The sequence below is a fragment of the Miniopterus natalensis genome, chromosome 1 (assembly GCF_054644295.1).
Source record: "Miniopterus natalensis isolate mMinNat1 chromosome 1, mMinNat1.hap1, whole genome shotgun sequence".
Taxonomy (NCBI): Eukaryota; Metazoa; Chordata; class Mammalia; order Chiroptera; family Miniopteridae; genus Miniopterus; species Miniopterus natalensis.
Genome location: NC_142081.1, coordinates 129,711,593 through 129,733,104, shown reverse-complemented (window position 1 = coordinate 129,733,104; position 21,512 = coordinate 129,711,593). Strand labels below are relative to the sequence as shown.

Sequence of the window (21,512 nt, the reverse complement as noted above, 5' to 3'; positions counted from 1 at the left end):
CCCTAGAGACACAGTGGAGTGGAGGCAAGGGATGGGTGGGGCTGAACTGAGAAAAGACTGGTTGAAAATCTAAGAAGCAGTTGGACCTCTCAATCCCCTAAAGATTCTGCACAGCCAGGTCACCCCTCCACTCAGGCTGATGGCTAGAGGTTCCCCCTCTACAAAGATGTATCAGGGCAACTTAGCGTCAAAATTACCAGGATATGGCTGAAAACAGAAAAAAGAGGCAAAAACAAGATTATGTGAAAGTCTGTGGACCAAAGTAAAAGGCCTGTACCTTGCCGCCATCACTCCTAACAACATGGTTTTATTTTTTTTGTTTTTAAAATATATCTTTACTGATTTCAGAGAGAGGAAGGGAGAGGGGGGGAGAGAGAAGTCAATGATGACAAAGTAGTCATTGATCGGCTGCCTCCTGCACACTCCTGACTAGGGGTCAAGCCCGCAACCCAGGCATGTGCCCTGACCGGGAATCCAACCGTGAGCTCCTGGATCCTAGGTGGATGCTCAGCTGCTGAGCCATGCATGGCCGGGCCCTAACAACATGGTTTTAAGCTGGGTGAGGGCAATGCCAGTTGCAGGTGAAGGGGGCGAAGATATGGCCCTGCAAGCCTGGTTGGTCAGGGAACAAGGTGCTGGGCTGTGGTCTGACCTTAAATCAGGCCTAAAACTTAAAGCAGGTGGAGAAAGGGAGGATCACGTGCCAAGGTCTATCTCACGGCAGCCAAGAAGCTGAGAAAAAAATCAGCTAAATTAAAAAACTGACACTGGACAATTCCAAAGAATATGCATTTCTGAAGAGGGAAAAAGGAGGGGACAAATGCGTCCTCAAGTTGTCATTGCATCTTGTTTAAATACTACACTGAAATTCTACATGAGGCACACAGGCTTAAAGAGTCCGCTCATTGCTCAGGATGGCTGCCACCTGCGGAAACCAAGGACCATGGGCGAACAGGGACCTGCATATTCTGTGCTTGTCAATATGAAATGTTAAGTTCATGGGGAAGGATGCTATTCCTGGACTCAAAAGAGCTACTGTCCAGCCCGGCCAGGCATGGTTCAGCGGTTGAGCATCAACCTAGGATCCAGGAGATCGTGGTTTGATTCCCAGTCAGGGCACATGCCTGGGTTGTGGGCTCAATTCCCAGTCAGGGGTGTGCAGGAGGCAGCCAATCAATGACTCTCTCATCATTGATGTTTCTATCTCTCCTTCTCCCTTCCCATCTCTGAAATCAATAAAGATATGATTTTTTTAAAAAACAAAAGCCAAAACCTACTGTCCAAAGCTATGAATCACACAGATCCAAAGATTGAAGTTTATACACAATGCGTTACAAACTGGAACTGAAAGCTCTGGGTAACAAACCCCACAACACATTCTTCTATCCCTGCGTTCCAAGTACAAAAACTCTCACTGGGAATCCCTTGTCTGTTTTCATTCATAACAGAGCTCCTAATTTCAAAGCCAGGTTTTGGTGTTCACATTCTAAAACTCTCTACAAAAACTACTATAGTGACAACAACTAAAAGAGCTAAATAACTTAGCAAAAGTGAAGCCCGCTAGTTGTCACACCTTTTATAATATTAAAGGCACCTCTGCCTCAGCTAAAAGGCTAAAATACTTCACATTCAGGAATGTGGAGCACATCACATCTCTTCTAAATGAGAAAGTAATAATAATAATGGGGATAAGGGAAACCAAGAAGGCAATGCAAAAATGTAAACCCTCTCAGAGAGTTAACACCCTGGGAGGGAGAACAGAACACCCATACCCTAGTCATCCCAGAAGAAAACGACCTGAAATGCATGTGAAATGGCTTGGATTGTGAGAACACAGACAGACAAACGAGCCTGGGAGCCAGTGTGTGTGGGTGCACTGCTAGAGGTATTAAAATTTTTATTACACAGATAATGCTTATGATTGCACATACGATTACCTAGAGCAGAGTATTACCGTAAGAGGAAGCATGGCAATGTCCTTCCCCAAACACAAAGCCCCATCATCACTGTCAGCGGCTTGGGAGAGCTTGAGATTCTTTCTGAATATGCACCTAAAATAATTTTACACTAATCTCATGTATTTTATTCATTGCTCCCCTTCAATATCAGCTCCATTATAGACACTTAAAAAACTATCTGACTTAAAGAGAAGTGAAATATTAAATAAAAATCACCATTTTAATGACCTACAAGTGGTCAATTAGCCATGTGTTGAAAATACTTCAAATCAATTTAATGGACAAATATAACTGATAAATTGTTATGAAGCACTTCATAAATATAAAGTGTCAAATAAATGGTCTATAATCAGAATCACCATCATTGTAAAAGTACTCTAACAGCCACAAAGTGACCGTAGTGAATCTCTAACATTTTGTCCCCAAGACCGAGAAAGAAAACACTATTACATAAAACTGAAATAACGAGAAATAAGTGCCAGCAGGCTTGCTGTTACTTCAAACGGTAAATGCTCAGCAAGTGTCAAAAACAAAACAAACAAAAACATAAAATTTAAGACAGTGCAAGGAGATTGAGTGGAACTTTATTCGATGAGACAAATGCATAATTTTGACCAATAATTCCAGGTAGATAATAGTCAACAGATTGTAAACTTCTTTCTTTCGATGTGTAGGGTCTGGAAAAATGGACAATTTACTTTCTGATCTGCTTCCTAATGCCAACTAACTGTCATTACAACAGAATGAAAGCACTCTGGAGAATAAACAAAAGAGCTGCCATGAACTGACATATATTTTTTTGCTCTAAATCCAGAAATTTATATCCAAAGAAAAATAGCAAGAAGGAAAAGAGACTGTTGAAAATGTTAAATATACACTATAAGTTATTTTCCATTCTTTTAAGAATTTGGAAGCTGTGGGGTCTAGTGAATTAAGCAACAAAGGTGTCAAGAGTAATGAAATTGAACCCCAGGCACATCCTAATGACTTTGCCGGTTTCTCCACCTATATAAATGAGGAGATTCTTCCTGCTGTCCTCATTAGGTAATTAATGGCTGTAAAGCACTCTGAAAGTACAAACTGCTAAATAAATTACGACTGCCAAAGAATCTTAACTATAATGTGCTAAATAATAATGATAACACATGGGCTCTAAACTTAACCATTTTTGTTTTCAAATTGTTTAACAATGCAAACAAGGCTCCAATCTTAGCATAGTATTAGGTAGTGTGTTCAATTAAGGCTTTCAAAATCACCCAAAAGCTCCCGTTTCTTCAAGAGCAGTTGACTCAACGTCACATGCAGTAATGAAAATAAGGTCACATTCTATTCCTGTAGCTGCATAAATACCATTATTATGCCTGTGTCTACATTTTGGGCAATTCCAACTAGAGGTCGTTGTACTTGAAAACCCACTAAGCAATCAACTTTTTGAGAATGTCCTCTTATTTCAAATTGGAAATCCGAAACCATGGTAATGTTTTCATCCTGGGAATTAAGGACACCCACCTATGACGTTCAGATAAAAATCAGTGCTCTCTACCCTTCCACTCTCCTGAACTATAATACTGATGAGATGTAGGTCTATATCTAAGAACTTTCAATGCATTTTAGACCTGCTTACTGATAAAAAAGGATGAAGATATTAGCAGCAATTCTATGACCTTCCAAACTTTCTATTCTAATGGTAGTATGAGCATGTTATAAGATTTAAAGTATAGACCAGGAAAGTCAACGTAATTTTATTATTCATATCTAGTCTTATTGTTTTTCCATATACACTTGAAATAACTACTGAGTGCTAGAAACTGGAAGACAATTAAACAAACAAACAAAAAACTCAAATTATTTTAAATCACAGAAAGGAGAAAAACTTAGATCAAATTCATTTCAATTCTTTCTCATTGAAATGTAACATCTAGAAAATATAGTCTTCTATCTAAATCTGAAGTCTGATCAAGGTTCTGCTTACAAAGTACCTTGTTCTGTCACATCTGTACAATTGTAAATAAAGTATAGCTATAAAGAACAGTTTAAATACCACTAAACAAGCAAGCCTAAATCCTGTTTATTATACTTTTTAGAGAGATGACTTTCTCTCCAAATATACAGGGGTGGGCAAAAGTTGGTTTACAGTTGTGAGTATGTGAAACACAGTTTATTCTTGTATTATTATTTATGAATTATTGTATTATTCATTTATATTACAACTGTGAACCTACTTTGCCCACCCCGGTATATTTGGAGAGAAAGTCATCTCCAGTTAATAATTTAAGACAAAATTAAACATCTATGAAAGAAACCACAGGGTATCATTCATATTAAAATATACAATTCTATCCTCATAATAACCAAGACCTCAAATACAAGTTTTAGTGACTCATATTAATTTAATTGTGACATTAGCTTTTATAATCATAGATGTAAAAAAAATCACTATGTTCCAAACATAATTATCACGGCAGCATCTCATTTCACGAAATTATTAAATTAAAATGAGAACCTCTGTATGAATTTGTATTTGATTAGTTTCACTTATTTGAGAACACTGAATAATTTAAGATCTGTTTGAATAAAAGGAACATAGGCAGGGCACTTCTGAGAAGTGCAGAGTCTTCTACACGCTGCCATTTCTGAATGAACCCTAGATTCTCCAGATCGGTTACAAACCATGCATACCTTCCAGGTGAAGCCACATCAATCTCCCCTTCACCCTCACGACAGAGGCCACACAGAGCTCTCCTGGATTCCTGGGGTTTACGGCTTCAAGCTTCATGTTCTTCGTGAAACCCCGACTGAATGACGTCTGAAAGAGAGAACTGACACTGAGCCAGGAGATAGCGCAGCAAGACAGCGCAGCAGCAAGGCCAGCCAGCTGATGAAGAGGACATGCACACACAGACCTTATTTATAAGACAAACAGACTGCTCACATGTTTGTCTTTCCTGCCGCTCTTGAGGAAAGAACCATGCCTTCTTCATTTGTATCCCAGAGATTAGGACTCTGCTTGGCACACAGCCGGTGCCTAATAATATGCACTGAATGAGTGAGAGGTTGAATAGATCCTCTCTTTCCAGTTCCATATGCATCCTTTCTCCTACAGAATCACTGGGATACAGATCATCTCTTCTGCTTCCCTAGATTCCTCACCAACATCAGACCTGGGCACATCTAAGGGTGTTGAAGGAGAGAAATTGGGTCTCAGCCTGGGATCATCTTCCTACAGCCTGAAGAATGTCCTTTCGCACATCTTTTGGTGCACGTGTGCTGGTGATGAATTCCCAGTTTTCCTTTATCTGAAATTATCTTTATTTTGCCTTTCTGCTTTTTCTTATTTTTATTTACCTTCTAAATGCACATTTTTTTAAATTTACATACAGGGAAACTCACTCTATTTGGTCACTGTTTTATCAGGGTAAGGCTGTTAGATAAATGCATACAGCCATACAGCCCCACCCACAATCGAGATACAGAACAGTACCTTCACCTCGCAAACTCCTTGCACTGGCCTTTCGGTAATCAATTCCTCCCAGGCTCCCAATTCCTGGACCACCGATCTGCTTTCTTTCCTGTAATTCCACCTTTTCCATAATGTCATATAAATGAAATCATAAACTCTGTAGCTGTTGAGTTTGGCTTCTTCCAACTAAGCAAAATGCATTTGAGCACCATCAACACTATTGCAGGAATCAGTAGTTCATTCTGTTTTACTGTTGAGTAGTTTCTGTAGCTATCCGATACGATAGTTTGTCCATCCATTTATCAGTTGAAAGACATCTGACTTGTTTACAATTTTTAGTGATTGTGAATAAGGCCAATATAAACATTTAAGCACAATTTTTTATGTGAACATAAATATATTAGCCTGTTCCGGTTGCCGTAAGAAAATGCCACAGATCTGGTGGCTTAAACAACAGAAATTTATTATCTCACAGTTCTGGAGGCTGGAAGTCTGAGATCAGAGTGTCAGTGGATTCAGTTTCTTCTGAGGCCAATCTCCTTGGCTTGTAAATGGCTGTCTTCTCCCTGGGTCTCCACATGTTCTTTCCTCCATGCATGTGGTGTGTGTTTTAATCTCCTCTTCTTATAAACACACTGGTCATATTGGATTAAGGCCCACCCCTGTCACCTCATTTTACCTTAATTACCTCTATAAAGACTCTACCTCCAAATACAGTCACATTCTGAGGTCTGGGGAGTTAGGACTTTAAAACATGAATTTTGGAGGGACATAATTTAGCCTATAACTCTGTTTTCATTTCTCTAGAAACAGGATTGCTGGACTATATGGTAAATGTATATTTCTAAAAAACTGTCAAATTATTTTCCAATATATCATTGTGCATTCCCATCAGCAGTGTACAGAGTTCCAGTTGCTAAACACACTCACCAATTGATACTTCCAGTTTTTCTCATTTTAGCTAGTCTTATAGGTAAGTCTAATGGCATCTCACTGTGGTTTTAACTTGTATCTTCCCTGTGACTAATGATGCTAAGCAGCTTTCACGTTTGCCATTAGTATATCTTTGGTGAAGTGTCTATTTTTACCTTCATTCTTGAATTACATTCTTACTGGATATAGAACTATAGGTTGTTGTTTTTTTCCTTTCAGCACTCTAAAGAAGTTGGTTCACACCCTTTTGGCCTCTGTTGTTTCTGATGAGAAGTTTGTTATTTTTCAAACTATTATTCCTCTATTTGAAATGTATCATTTTTCTCTGGAAATTTTCAAAATTTTTCTCTCTATGTTTGGTTATCAGCAATTTGACTACATTGGGTCTTTTTTGTTGTTTTTTTTTTGTATTTTTTTGTATTTACACTACTTGGGGTTCACAGATTCCTGAACCTGTAAATTTAGATCTTTCAGCTACTTTGGTTAATCTGGGACCGTTATTTTTCCATACATTTTTTCCTTCCACCTTATCTGTGCCCACTTCTTCTGGGTCTCCAGTTACACACGAGATTGTCCCTCAAATCCTCGAGATTCTCTTTATCTTCTTCCCAACCCCAGCCAATCTTTTTTTTCTCTGTTCTTCAGCTAGAATAATTTATATCTTCAATTTCATAAACCCTTTGCTCGTTCATCTCTATTCTGCTATTAAGCCCTTCTAATGAATTTGCTTATTTCAGATACGTATTATTGTATTTGTCAGTTTTAGAATTTCTCTTTTTTATACTTCTACTTCTGTTCTGGCACTTCCTAGCTTTTCATTCAGTAGGAGAATGTTTCCCTTTAACATCTATGCTTCTAAGACTTTAGAGTATATCAAAATCACTTGGAAAGCCTTTTAAAAACATAGACTGCTGGTCCTCATCCCAAAGTTTGTGATTCAGTTTATTTGAAGTGAAGCCATTTGTATTTCCAACAAGTTCCCAAGTGCTGCTGAAGGAGCTGGCCTTAGAACCACATTAGTGGAACCAGTGCTTTCCACTAATGAGCTTAGTTATGATGGGGCTTTAAAATACTTGTCTACTACCAACATCTGGGTCATAATGGGTTTGGTCTCTGCTGATAATCTTTTACACTAAGAATGAAGCAAATTTTCCTATTTCTTCATATATTGAGCAGCTTTGGATTGAAATCTGGATGTTTTAAATGTTATGTCATAGAAACTCTGGATTAGGTTATATTCCTCCAAAGAGTTGCTTTTTCTGTTTCAGCAAGCAATTAACTTGGTTGGACTCAAACTATACATTCTTATCTCTTGAGAAGCAGCTCAAATCTTAGTTTAGTTCTTTCATGCTTAGCTACTAGGCTGCTTGGAGTTTGCCTGGCAAATACATGGTTTGGGGGTTTATACACAGAATTTGTGGTTCCTCCTCTTAGCTCTCCTGTCTGTGACTCCTCTTACTTTCAAGTAGCTGTGGTTGCCCAAATTCTGTTATGTGTTCATAAGGCCAGAAAGATTATACATTTTATATCACTGTTTTAGTTATCGCGTATGTTGTCAACCACGGCTGACCTCAGGCCACTCATCTGAAAATTTTGGGATGGTCTTCCTTTCTTCTAAACGCCTGTTCCCTTCCAGAGTCTGCCTGCTTTTGTTCATTTTCCACATCTTTCAGTAGCCATTTTTATTCTGTCCAGTGTTTAGTTGCTATCTTTGGAAGGATCAACTCAGTATGAACTTATTGGAAGCAAAATTCACTTCTAAATAAATATAATATAAAATTTTCCAAAATCACCCACTTCTATAAATTTTAACCAGACATTACAATACTATGTAAATATATCTATTTTGAATATATAAACTGGATAAACAAGTTCCTGTAAGTAACATATTACATCTCTTTGTTATGTAAGGAAGCCAAGGTAATTCACATTTACATGTGTCTTTTTATATAAGTTAAGTTGAAATGAAAGTCTACCTTTATGTAAAAGAGCAAAATTATCCAATGTATGCTAAGAGACCAATTTGCTCCTTTCCTTTACGTTTCCTTGGAAATTGGAATCAAAGCTACTCTATTTTCCTTCAAGTCATACTAACTTATCCACGCATGTTATGTATTGAGCTTCTTTCTGATAATACAACTCGATAGGGTGCCTGAAAAGTCTCTAAGTAAGTTAAAATGCATTTTATCCTACTTAATAAGGAAAAGCTACAACCGCATAACCTATTTTAGTTTCAACTCACTGCCAGAGGGTAATTTATAAAGGATCAATGGCAAAACCGTTACCTGTGAGTTTATTTTACTAAGCATTTGGCTGTGTCAATCCATTTCAGAACTGCCTGTGATTGTTAAACATCCTCAGGGAAATGTTGCCCATGCATCCATCTCCAAACTACCTCTCCTCTGCTATACATGAGATGTGTGATTTAAAAATGAACTCATAATAGGCATTTCATTAAAGAGCACTGTAACAAGCTAATAAAATTCAACAAAGTACCAGTAATGCAATGCATACGTCAACAGGCAGATAACAATCCTGTCGATTAAATAAATGAGGAGCCAGAAACAAAGGGGGGTCATATTTGTAACAAGTGCATCCCTAATGAATACACCAATGTACTTACTAGAACAGATTTAATCTCAGTAGCTAAATCCTAAAAGCTCAGAGGCCACCTGGGGATGTGGCTACTTGCTCCACTATTAAAATGCATTTGGAAAACAGCTGGCTGAATAGGACCAGAAAACAGATAAAAAGAAACCTTGGTAGAATGATGTAGAACAGAAGAAACAACTCCTTAAATACAGAACTAAAGGAGATGTGAGGATTTTCTTCCCAAAGCTAAAGAATCAATGGAAGATTTTTCTTGTCAGGTAGAAAGCACAAAGTAAAGGGGTTTGGGGATGTACTGGAGTGTTTCCATGATCCTAAATGAAAGGCCATAAGGCCAGGAGATTTTGTCACAAGTAAAAAGTTTAATAAGACTGCACTGGACTTCATAAGCTTTGAGTGCTAACTGGCTGCTGTCCTCATGGTGGCATGATTACAAAGCTGTCCCTTTCATACCACCTAACACTCACCATACAGTTCTTTCAAGGCTGCAGAAGAACTACTTTTGTGCAAAGGCAATGCCATCCAGATAGAAAGTTCGTTTAATCATTTACAAAGCTTTGGTTTCCACTCTGCTACTGATTTGTTTCTGTTTTTAGGAGTACAAGTTGACCTAGTAATCAACCTACTTAATTCTCCAAAACCCATTTTTTATGTTCAGTATTGAGTTTCTCTCTATTAAGTCAACCCTTTCCTCCTCTGAGTTCTCATATTCTGTTACCCTGCCAAACAAATTACAGGTGGGGTCACAGTGAATTAGCAACAGTAGGAGCACATGTCTAGAAAACAAGTCTTTGGCTTGGAAGCACTTTGCACTATAGTATCTGCAGTCCCCAACTGGAAGACTGCGTCTTTTTTCTTAGCATAAGGAATTAACTTTCACCACTAAATGCATGCTCAACACACTAGACTATATTGTACATTTATGCCTCATTCTTAAATCAGAGATAATAATCTGTGTCCCTTTTCATAGTTCCTAGGGTTGATGAAGTTTAAATGAATAATTTATAAACTATGAATACAACCAACTCCTGTAACTAAGCAAGTACACACATGTATGAACACACACAGACACACGCTGCTGTTTTATTTGTCCCAAAAATCCTATTACTATGCCAATAAGTTCTGTTTGAACAAGGTAGGGGCTTCAAGTAAGCAAAGCAAAGTACAAAATTGATGAACTAGCATCCTACTAAAATAATCCAGGACAAAAAATTTAAGATCATATTTTAAGAAGATTCCTCAGGTGCAGAGAATCTCCTATTGATGGGCTTATCAATATTTCACTCCATAGCAGGTGTAAAGCTTTTGGTGGCACAGGTGGCTAGCTGTCCATCAAAGTTTGTCCTTCTACAGTCTGGAATCATGACTGAGGAACAGGAGCCCAGCCAGGGCACATCCTAGCCTCACTCCTGGCCTGGTGCAGCTGAGTGATTCTCACCAACAGAAAGTGAGTAGTGTGTGTCAACGCCAGCTATCTTAGAACTAGTGCTGTCTTCTCCTGGATCTCTTTCCCTAACTGCTCAAACGATTCAGGGGATGAAACCAAAACATATTAAGACCAAGGCTCACCACAATGAGAACTGTCTGGAAATCAGGAACACCCTGGACCCTTCCCTCGGTGAGAAATAAATGTACGGCACGTTCGAGCCACTATCCATTCAGTACTCAATTTGTTACTACATCCCAGAATCATTCTAATATACAAGCTGAAAGGAGGACTTTTCAAAACCTGTGGAAGTTTTAGGATCCCGTGGAACACAGAAGCGCTCAAATCTTGCTCAATAAATAGAAAGCAATTGATAAAACGTATGGTGAGCAACAGCTAAGGAGCAGCAAGAAACAAGAGTCTTACATTTTTGAAGCAGAAAGGAGGTGCTTCCTCTGTTCCATGCTGCTTGTGATAATCTGCCCAGTCAAAGTCCTGGCCGGAGTAACCTGTGCGGGAAAACATGACAAAACAGCGTTAACACAGCAAAACCTCAGACAAGCGAACAGCTTCATGGCGTGTCACCAGGGAAAAACAAGGGCGCAAGGGTAGGCCCCCAAAATGCTAAGTCCTTTCTTAGGCTGACAGCACACTGGATTTTATGAGGGTTGAATAAAGTGTTTTGAAAAACGTGAAGTGCTGCATGCAGGTAAGGCGCCCCGTTAGCCGCACAACGCGGTGCCCGGCACCAGGTGACGCGGGTGCATTTACCGACGTCAGCACAGGGCGCTGGGCAGGTCTGCTCTGGGGAGAATAAATGAAACTGAGGGAGGCGCTGAGAAACAACTCTTCATACATGGTGCATTTAACTAAATACAGGTCTTACCAAGGCAGTTTTATCCTTTATTCATTTCATTGCGGGGGGGTGGGGGGGTGCAACTATAAAGCACTCGTCCATCTAACCACCACGAGACATGGGAGAAGGTTAGGAACGGCACTGGGGGTATGGCTCAACCTAGACAGGAAAATGCATCTTAATATGAGCATCTGCGCTTCCCGTGAAAAAAGGATGGTGATGGGAATGAAACACACAGGCGCAATTAGGATTCATTGAAACTGTACAAAATGCCCCTATACTCTTCACTTAGTGTTTTCTCTTTATTGGTTTAAATGTATGCAAGATGCACTTAGGTATATTTTTGATGCATAAGAAATTAAGGAAATTTCTCTCCCCCTCCCCATATTGTCATAAGTTTATACCTGCAAGTTCACCTAACATGGGACCTTAGTTACTAAACCCCACAGTGGGCAGAGTGACTACGGAAATTCTCTACGAAAGCAACTCAAGATACCGGTTGCCTCCTATCTCCATCTGTACTCACAAGTACAAAATAATATTCTTTTCATTAAGTGAGCTCAATTTACCCAACTTCTCTTAAGATGGGGGTGAGAGGATTAACCAAGAAGGCAGCTGTTTTCCTCGGGCCCAGGGACTGACCCTTGACCCTCCCAGGCCCTGCCCTCCCTCAGTGGCAGAGGTACCCGCTTCCCCGTAAGATAGCCCTCTCGTTCTATAAAGACCAGCAGTTCCTCATTTCTTTCCAACAGGAGGCGGGGAGTCCGGGAGCTCTGAGATGCCACGCACTCCTCCGCCCTCGCTGCTTCTGAACAGGTCCTGCACACCTTCCAGCTGCCCTTCCCCCGCCGCTCTCCAGAGCTGTCCCTCCAGCCAAAGGCTCTTGCATCAGAGGTTTCCGGAAGGGACCAAACCAACTTTCTTCTGAACATTCATAAGCAAAACAAAACATGTCTTAAACAAGGTAATGCAAGTTTCTGTGCAAGCTCTACAACCCACCACTTTAAGAGTAGCAGTCTGTCTGGAACTGTTTGGGATCAAATACTCACAACAATGCATAAGAACAGAATTCCCCAAAAGACACCTCAAACTGGTGGGAAGTTGCCTCACAGTACAAAGGGTATTGAACCAGAAGGGAGGCTGGTTTTAGACTCAGTTCTTTCAGGAACTAGATGGACCAGGGTAAGAGGAAATTAAACCTTCTATGCGATTCACAAATTATCTACTAATACACAAAATAAAGAGAAGATATTTAAAGTCTCCTCTAGCTGCTGCAGTCCACGATTCAGAGCCACCATTACCAACAGTTTACTGATGCTACTTAGGATTTTTTTTTTCCTTCGCACTGTGGTTAATGCCCTTTTCTTGTCCTAGGAGAAACATGTGGCAGGACTGACAAACAGAGGTTATGTAACAGGTGCCCTAAACAAGCTCTCAACTGAACAACTGAAGGCAAGATGACTCCCTGCAACAGAAGGGCCCTATTTGTTTCGGGGTGTGGCCAGTCAACTCCGTTAAAGTCAAGATCTCCTGTTCCCTAGATCTCTGCCACCTCCTCAGTTAATTTTGTGAATGAGGAAATCTCATCAGGGCCATGAGGGAAGGGGAAAATTAGAAAAAACTCTATATAAATGAATAGTCAAACTATGTTCTGAGACCACATGACATATAAGTGTTCTTTATGGTCAATATCTGTTGAGCTAAAACTTTTCAACTTCGAAGTCGCCTCCACTTCTGCAGACATTGAAGCAGGGTTTTCTACAGTCACGTCCAAAAACAGCAATCTCCAATGGGCTTCAACCCACTCCATATAATGCCAGGCTCCGTGGTTTCTTGGACCAGCACTCAATCCTGTACATCCAGTCTTCAAGACTATGGGGAGGCATTTTTAATCTAACAATTTCAAGAAATAACCAAGTCTTGCTGAGTCCGTAAGCAACAATTAATTATTCTGCCCCTAGAACTCTCTCCTTTCGCTGAACAGCCAAGACTCCTCCTCCTTCTCTTAGGGACCTTTATTCACTTCATCACTTAAAATTCTTTTCCTTCGGGCTGATAATGAGCTCTCTTTGTAAGGCAGTTTTGTGACAGCTCAGAAAATAACTGCTACATAAAAACAAATTGCTGTGGCTTGTATAATAGAGACAACAGGGGTCAATTATACTCATTAATCAACAAAGACAGAACAAGAAGTACTAAGGCTTAACTGCAGCCAGGAAAACATGTTTTAAACCCGGGAGAGAGGGGAACAGCAGAGAGGAAAAGAAAATGAAGGGAAATCAAAACCCCTTGGGCTATTAAAATTTACAGCAAGCTGCCATAGGAGACTGTTGAACCACAACCACCAGAGTTATTTCAGCTTTTATTAGTGTTCATTCTGAATGAAGTTCCAACTGTTACAGGTCCAAAAGAGAACGGGTCGATGACCCATTTCCATATGACACAAATTAATTGACATAAAACAGCTCTACTCGCGAACATTGCTATTGGCAGTGCAAGTAGACGATTCCTTTAGAAAACAATTTGGCAGTAAAAATGTTCATGAGCTTTGACACAATTTCATTTCTAGGAATTTATCCCATAAAAACAACCCTAAAAACTGAAAAAGTGTTATACATTAGGATACAATGACATTATGACTGATAATATGGGGAAGGGGGCGGCTTTGCATCCAAATACAGGAAATGATACGAAATGCATCCACGTCCACAGAAAGTCATGCAGACATGAAATTGCACCTAGTTTGTTTTTCAAAAAAAGTCATGAAAAATGATTGCTATGGTTTTAATTTTTTAATGTGTGTTTTTAAATTGATTTCAGAGAGGAAAGGAGAGGGAGAGAGAGAAACGTCAATGAATAGAGTCATTGACAGGCTGCCTCCTGCACGCCCCCTACTGGGGATCGAGCCAGCAACCCAGGCATGTGCCCTGACCGGGATTCCAACTGTGATCTCCTGGTTCAGGGGTGGATGCTCAACCACTGAGCCACGCCGGCCAGGATGATGGCGATGGTTTTAGATGAAAAGATTGGTATAAACATATACAGAATCACCTTATTTATATTCAAAATATGCAAAGAAAAAGACCAGAGGCAATGTTACGAAAACTTAACGGTAAATATCAAAGTAATTATCTGCGTGGTGGGGCTCCTGGATACTTTTTTCTCTTATCTCTTTGCATTTTACAAGTTTTCACTAATGATCAATAATAAAAACTATTTGAAAGCATGGCATCTTTGCTTTATTTTATAAGATAATCAAGGCACTGGTCAATCAATCCAGGGTGATTTAGTACATGGACTACACCATGACTACCTCCCCACAGCTATCCTCTCCCTTCTGGTGGTACCCAGTTCCCACAGGAAGGCAGGTCTCTCCTCAGTACCAGGAAGTGAATCAGGAAAACCCTGAGATAATCACGGGGGTCAGGCCCCTTACCAGTGACTTGGGATGGAGGGGAGGGGAAGGGTTACAAAATATAGCTCCCTCTCTAATAAAAGAGAACACCTGAGTAAAAGCTGCTCTTTTATGCTGCATGGATATGGCAATAAAACTGTACAATCTTAATAAAAAATAAAAACAGCAAAAGAATATCATGTTTGCCATCTCCCTGACTGGCAAAATGAAAAACAGTAATATGAATCTGCCACTGTAATAAGTGTTGGAAGCAGATACTTTTATGCATTTCTGGTTGATATCTATTTTGAAAAACCATTGCAGGTGCCAACTTGGCAACATGTGTCAAAAATTTTAAGAAGGTGTCTATTTCTCCACCCTAGCCATTTGTTCATTTATATATTCATTCATTTAGAAATATTTAGTAAGTGCATGCTATATGCTAGGCAGGGTTCCAACGCTAGAGATACAGAAATGAACAAAACCAACAAGAATCCTTACCTTCACAGAGCTCCTCTCACAGATGTGAGAGGCAGATAGAACACAAATATAAATAATCAGATGATCACAAGTGCTATAGAGAGAAAGTGGACAAGAGGCATAGGGAGGGCTGCGTCAGGAAGGCCGTAACGAAAAGTTGGAATGTACAGGAGTTGTGGAAGCGAATCATGCGGCTGCAAGAAGAAAGGGTGCGCCAGGCAGAGGGACCATCAACCACAAAAGCAAAATTCTACCAAAAGATGCAGGTTATAAAAAGATACTAAAATAAAATGTCAATTTCCCTAAATTAATCTATAAATCCAATGCAATGCCAATTAAAATCCAATAGGGTTCTTTTTTAGAACCACACAAACTGATTGTAAAATTCATGCACAAAAATAACCAAGATAATTTTGGAAAGGAATAAGAAGTGGAAGGATTCACCTAATAGATATCAAGGCTTATTATAACGTAAAATCAACTTCTTGCGCAGGGTTGGATAAGCAGATCGATGAGACAGAATAACTAAGACTAAGAAAAGGTTCGCACCCTTAAAGGGACTTGATATGTGCCAGTGGCGGCAGTGCAAAGCAGAGAAACACTAGACTATTCAACTAATGATGCTGAGACAACTGGTGAAGTTGAAAATCCAGTTCAAGCAAAAAAGATTTTTTTAAATAAAAGTTTTCTTTTCTAGTGGCATACAAAAATTCCAAGTAAGTTAAAGAGTTAAATATGGAAAACAAAACTACAAGACATTTACAGGAAATACAGAAGAACATCAGTAGGAAGGATGTCTAAAGACATACAAACCCCCTGCTCTTGTGAGTCTTTCATTTTGGTGGAGAAAAGATGAATTTTGACTATAATTTAATACTACAATACAACATAAAAAACATTAGAAATGAAACGACAAGCCACAGATTAGACTACTGTATTTGTGAAGTGTGTTGCTGTGAAAGAATTCAGATTAGACTATATAAATATTTATATAACAAATTTAAAAAAATAAAAAAGGCAAAAAAATATAATCAAAGGAAACACAAACTGGCAACAAGCATATGACAACCTGCTCAACTGCACTAGCAGTCCGGGGCACCCCAGGGAAACAGCAGGCGCATTTCAGTCCCATCAGTGGCAATGTCCAACACGCCTAAGAATATCACACGACAGTAAGGATGATGCGAAATGGGACTCCCAGACCCTAATAATGAAAATACGAACGCACACGACATGGTGAGCGTTTGACAATATGTGGGAAACTCCAGCATTTCCACATGTGTAAATCCCGAGAAGGACTTCACACACCTGGGTGCATATACAAAGATGTAGGTCTGAGTGTTGTCTGCAAAAAAGAAAACTGGAAATACCTTAAGTGTCTAGCAGTGGGATATGGATTTCAAAAATGATAGTATATTCATAGAGCAGGTAAAATGAATCTACATGCATCAATATGGAAAAATATGAGAATGCTAATGATAAAAGTTAAACAAAGGCACAGATAGCACGATATTATTTATGTATATATCAAAATACAAAACAAAAGCTACTGTACAGTGATTGCAATAATAATGAGAGACTGGGGCAGAGATAGAACAGAAACCGGGGTAGCCAAGCAGTAAAGCACAGAATCTTTAGAAGGCGGCAGATGAGTGAAAAGGGTTGGGAGAGAGGAAGGGAAGGGGGCAGAATGGGGCAGGACTTCAATTCATCCAGCACTCGACGAATATTTACCAAGAGCCACACACTATTCTAGCTACTGGGGAAGAGCAGAGAGCAAGACAAAACCCCCTACTCTTGTGAGTCTTTCATTTTGGTGGAGATTGATTTTTAAAAAAAGAAGTAAAATGTATATTACTTATTTGCATCTTACACGATACAAAAGTTCAGTGGAGGGAGGCCAGGTAAGGGAGGAAATCAAACCTTTGCGGGGGGTGACTTGCGATTGATAATAAATAGGGCAGCCAAAAAGACCACCTCGAAAGGCGCTACCTGAGTCAGGGCTTTGGGAGGGGAGAGTGTGCGGAGCAGCGGGAACAGTGAGTGTCAACGTCCGTCCTACGGAAGGGACGTGAACCACGTCCCAGGAAGGAGGTGACGGGGGTGTCTTAGGACATGAGGCCAGACGGAGAACTGGTGGGCGCTGCAGGCTGCTGTCATGACTGAAACTTGGCCACTGAGCAAGGTCTGAGCAGACAGAGGAGGGACAGGTGTGATTTACATTTGAACAAGATCAGTCTGACTGTTGTGCTGGGAGTGCACCGAGGGAAGCAGGGGGCCACTGCAAGTAACCCAGGTGAGATTTAAAGGACACCTGGGCAGGGTGCTGGTGATGAGGTGTGGTCAGATCCTGAAAATGTTGACAGGAGTCCCAAAGGATTAGACATGGGCATCAGAAATAAAGTCAAAGCCCAGCTGGGCGTGGCTCAGTGGCTGAGCCTCGACCTAGCATCCAGGAAATTGGGGTTCGATTCCCGGTCAGGGCACAGGCCCGGGTTGCAGGCTGCAGCCAATCAATGACTCTCATGTTTGAAATCACTCATGTTTCTATCTCTCTCTCCCCCTCTCCCCTCCTCTCTCTGAAATCAGTAAAGATATATTAAAAAAAAAAAGAAAGAAAGAAATAGAGTCAAGGACGACTGGGTCTTCAGTTATATCTATAATGCTCTATTTCATTTTTTAAAAATCTGAATCAAATATGGCAAAATGTTACAGCTGTTCAATCAAGGTGGCGGGTCGATGAGTGTGTATTTATTTTCTGTCCCCATCGGTATATAGGAAATATAACAGATTAAAAAATGGACTGAGTTCATCAGTCAGTGTCTAGGAAATGACAATACCAATTATGGTTCACTACTTTGCGTCTTGATAATAATTAAAATACACCCTGTCCGGCCGGCGTGACTCAGTGGTTAGCCATCACGGTTCGATTCCCAGTCAGGGCACATGCCTGGGTGTCAGGCTCGATCCCAAGTAAGGGACATGTAGGAGGCAGTCAATCAATGACTCTCATCATTGATGTTTCTCTCTCTCTCCCCTTCTCCTTCTCCCTTCTTCTCTCTAAATCAATGAAAATATTAAAAAAATACACCCTTACTTCCTAAGTTGTGTTCACAGTTTAGTGTCTATTGAGATGGGCAGCTAGTAGAGACAAAGTGCTACAGTAAGTGATTTACTTCAGCCTTTGCTCAGATATTATACAAGAGAAATTAAAGGCTAAACATTTTCTGCAAAGATCCCCCAGAGTGGGATGTTTTCTCCATGAATTCTACGACTAATCTTTGATGTTACATGCCATGGAAGCTAATGAAATAATTTAAAAATAGCAAGTCATGGTGGATACCCTATACACACTTTTTGCTAAGTTGATTTAATACTTGTTCGACCACTTTTAGTGCCTACAATGTTGAATTTCTACTTACTGGATTTAAACTAATGGGGTAAAACCTCCAGGATTCTGACCTTGGCTTTCCAGGAAAGCATTGATCACATGGAGATATCACTGCAAAGTCCTACCCACTCTAACTTAGACTGCCTGTCCCTAAAGCCTGGGAATAGGCTTTAAAAAAAAAAAAAAAGAATGGAGTTAAAACAGTGTAAGTAAGGATCTATGTTTCTGCACATATCCTAGACCACTAGATACCTTTGTTTTTTAAGTCCTCACCTGAGGACATGTTCACTGATTTCAGGTGGGGGGGAGGGGGAGGGAGGGAAAGAGAGAAAGAGAGACAGACAGACAGACATCGATGTGAGAGAGAAACATCGATTGGTTGCTTCCTGTGTCCACCCCGACCTGGGATTGAACCCACTACCTTTTGCTGTGCCGGATGATCTCCAACCGACTGAGCCAAAGGGGGGAGGGGGGGGCACTAGGTGTCTTTTATTTCATTGTCAGCTGCTTCCCACTGACTGGGGAATGAATGGGATAACCTTTTGCTACTGGGCAACACGTAGTTGTAGCAGTGTTTATGGTTCTAACAGAAATCTAAACAATGTATTACACTGCTGGAAAACATACACAAGACATCTTGTAGCATAAATCCGACACACTCTCTCTATAAAGCTCGGAATTTAAGTTAAAAATAACACACTTATTTTAAGGACAGTGTATACTTTCATACATTAATAAAGCAAAGAATGGTGTTTGAAAAAATTCCACAGCATGATTCCCAGCCCTGGTGTGACACGTAAGACACGTAAAAAATTACCTCAAACGAAAACCATCAAATCACCATTTGGAAAATCACAACCACCTCCTCTAAACTGTAATTCATTTTAATTACAAAACTAAACATATTCCACTTTCACTAAAAGGTAAGGGAGCTCAATAAATAAAGCCGTGACTTTGTTATATCTGTAAACACTTGGAAAATCATAGCCAAGAATCGAAATTCTCCAAATGCTCTGACACAGAGACTATTTCAGTCATGGAAAATAATGGTTGACTGACATGAGCTAATTCCATGAAAGGCCACCAAAATGCCCCAAATTCCCAAGGATGGCTTTTATGAAGATACCAGTGAGAGACAACAGCAGTAAAACATGGATTTGGTTATTTTTAAAAATGCACTAGATTTGGGATCTTAAGACTGGGGTTGTAAGTCAACTTCTGCCTCAGGACTCGAAAAATTTAACACAACAGAGCCTCAATTTCCCCACACATAAAATGATTAGAGCTGGTAAGATCATCTTTAAGATCCCTTTTAGTCATAAAAGCCCTCTACTTTTAATAATATGTTTATTTTGAATAGATAATACATTATTTTAGATCAAAAAGAAATAAATAAAAATATTTTTAAAGTATTCTGTTCAGTCTCACTCCTACCTTCATCTCCATCTGTCCTCCTCGCCACCTCCCTACTCTGAAACCTCATACGGAATTCTCATTTTTATTAGTTTTTTATGTAATCTTTCAGAGTTTCTTTACAAAAATATGAGCAAACACAAATATTCTCATTTACTTCTTTTCTAACAAAAAGGCACCATACTATAACCTACCAATCTTTATCACTCACAGGGCATCTTGGAGCGCTTCCCAAATCAGTAGAGATTTCTTCATTCTTAACAACTGCGCAGTTTTCATTATATGGATATCTAAAGTCTATTTAACCCACACAGACAGGCACATGGACTCTTTCCAGTGCTTTGCTATTATACATACATCATGCTGCAAAGAACAAGCTTTTATGCATGTTATCTGTACAATGTATCTTTGGGAGAAATTTTCAGGAATAAAACTGCTGAGTCAATGGGTAAAATGCATTGATAATTTTAGTAAAATCTGCCAAAATGCCTTGGATACAGTTTGCACCTACCTGCATTCTCACCAGCATATCTGGGAATCCTTGTTCCTCCACAATCTCATCAAAACAGAATTTCTTTTCTTTCTATTTTGAATGTCTACCTCATCTTGCAAATGCATGCCATCTCAGTATAATTTTAACTCCCATTTCTCTATGATGAGTTTGCATGAGTTTTTGTGTTTCGTTTAACTGTGAGCTATCTGTTGATATTCGGAAACCTTTTTCTGTAAGTTGCTGGTCTTTTCTTACTGGTTTGTCAGTAAAATATGTACTATTTCAAGATAACCGTCCTGTGGCCAAAACACAACCCTTATAGATTGCCAGTGGGTCCTTGACTAATGATATTGATCACTTCTTGAATGCTTTAAATGTTAAAAGAAAGAAAAAGAAGAAAAAGGCTTGTCATTGAGATTTTCTTATGGGAAGGTACTAACCACTATACTCAATATTCTACAAGTAATATAATATTTATGAAGAAATTTTCTTTTTCTGTGATTTTGTAAAAGGTATGCTTCATTTTCAATAGGGAAGAAATCGTTTAGAAAACTGCAAGAAGACAGTTTCATTTCACCAAATATCACAAATACTTGGATGACGGAAGAAATAATAATTGTGACTAAATGTTAGGTATAAAATAGCTTAAGCTATTAAAATATTTAATATTGTAAATACATTTGTACAGTCATTTCATTGCACGTTTTAAGAGTTCAGTACATTAATGCATGATATTTTCTTAATATCATGAAATGCAATCATCCAAATAAGCGCACACGTTTTCCTAGTAAATGTTCAAGCTATGTCTACAATCTCTTTTCTAAAAAATACTTTTTAAGAACTACAACTCATAAGAAGTGCATTTAACAATCCTAAAAATGCTGGTAACCATTAAATCTCTTCCATGATGAAATAATCAAGCAACCAAGATGCACGTATCAATAATTTTCCTTGTTTGCGTTATGTAAGGAAATACCCAACCAATTTTTAAAAAATTCTTAAAATAGATCTTATTACTAACTAGAAATTTGCAAAGTCCAACTAAGGAGCATTTTAGAAATCTAGACAAAGACTTTCTTCAATGACATGAAACCCGTC

The 21,512-nt window shown here is 39.3% G+C and overlaps 1 protein-coding gene across 4 annotated transcripts in view; it reads right to left on the bottom strand.

Moving 5' to 3' along the window:
• SFMBT2 (Scm like with four mbt domains 2) overlaps window positions 1–21,512 on the bottom strand; it is a 203,818-nt gene that overhangs the window by 47,388 nt on the left and 134,918 nt on the right. For all 4 annotated transcript variants that reach the window (XM_016219747.2, XM_087825829.1, XM_016219746.2 and 1 more), the window contains 2 exons: window positions 10,814–10,896; window positions 4,638–4,764 (listed from right to left, as the gene is read on the bottom strand). In XM_016219747.2, coding sequence (XP_016075233.2) covers window positions 4,638–4,764; window positions 10,814–10,896 — 210 coding nt within the window. The remainder of the gene's footprint in view (window positions 1–4,637; window positions 4,765–10,813; window positions 10,897–21,512) is intronic.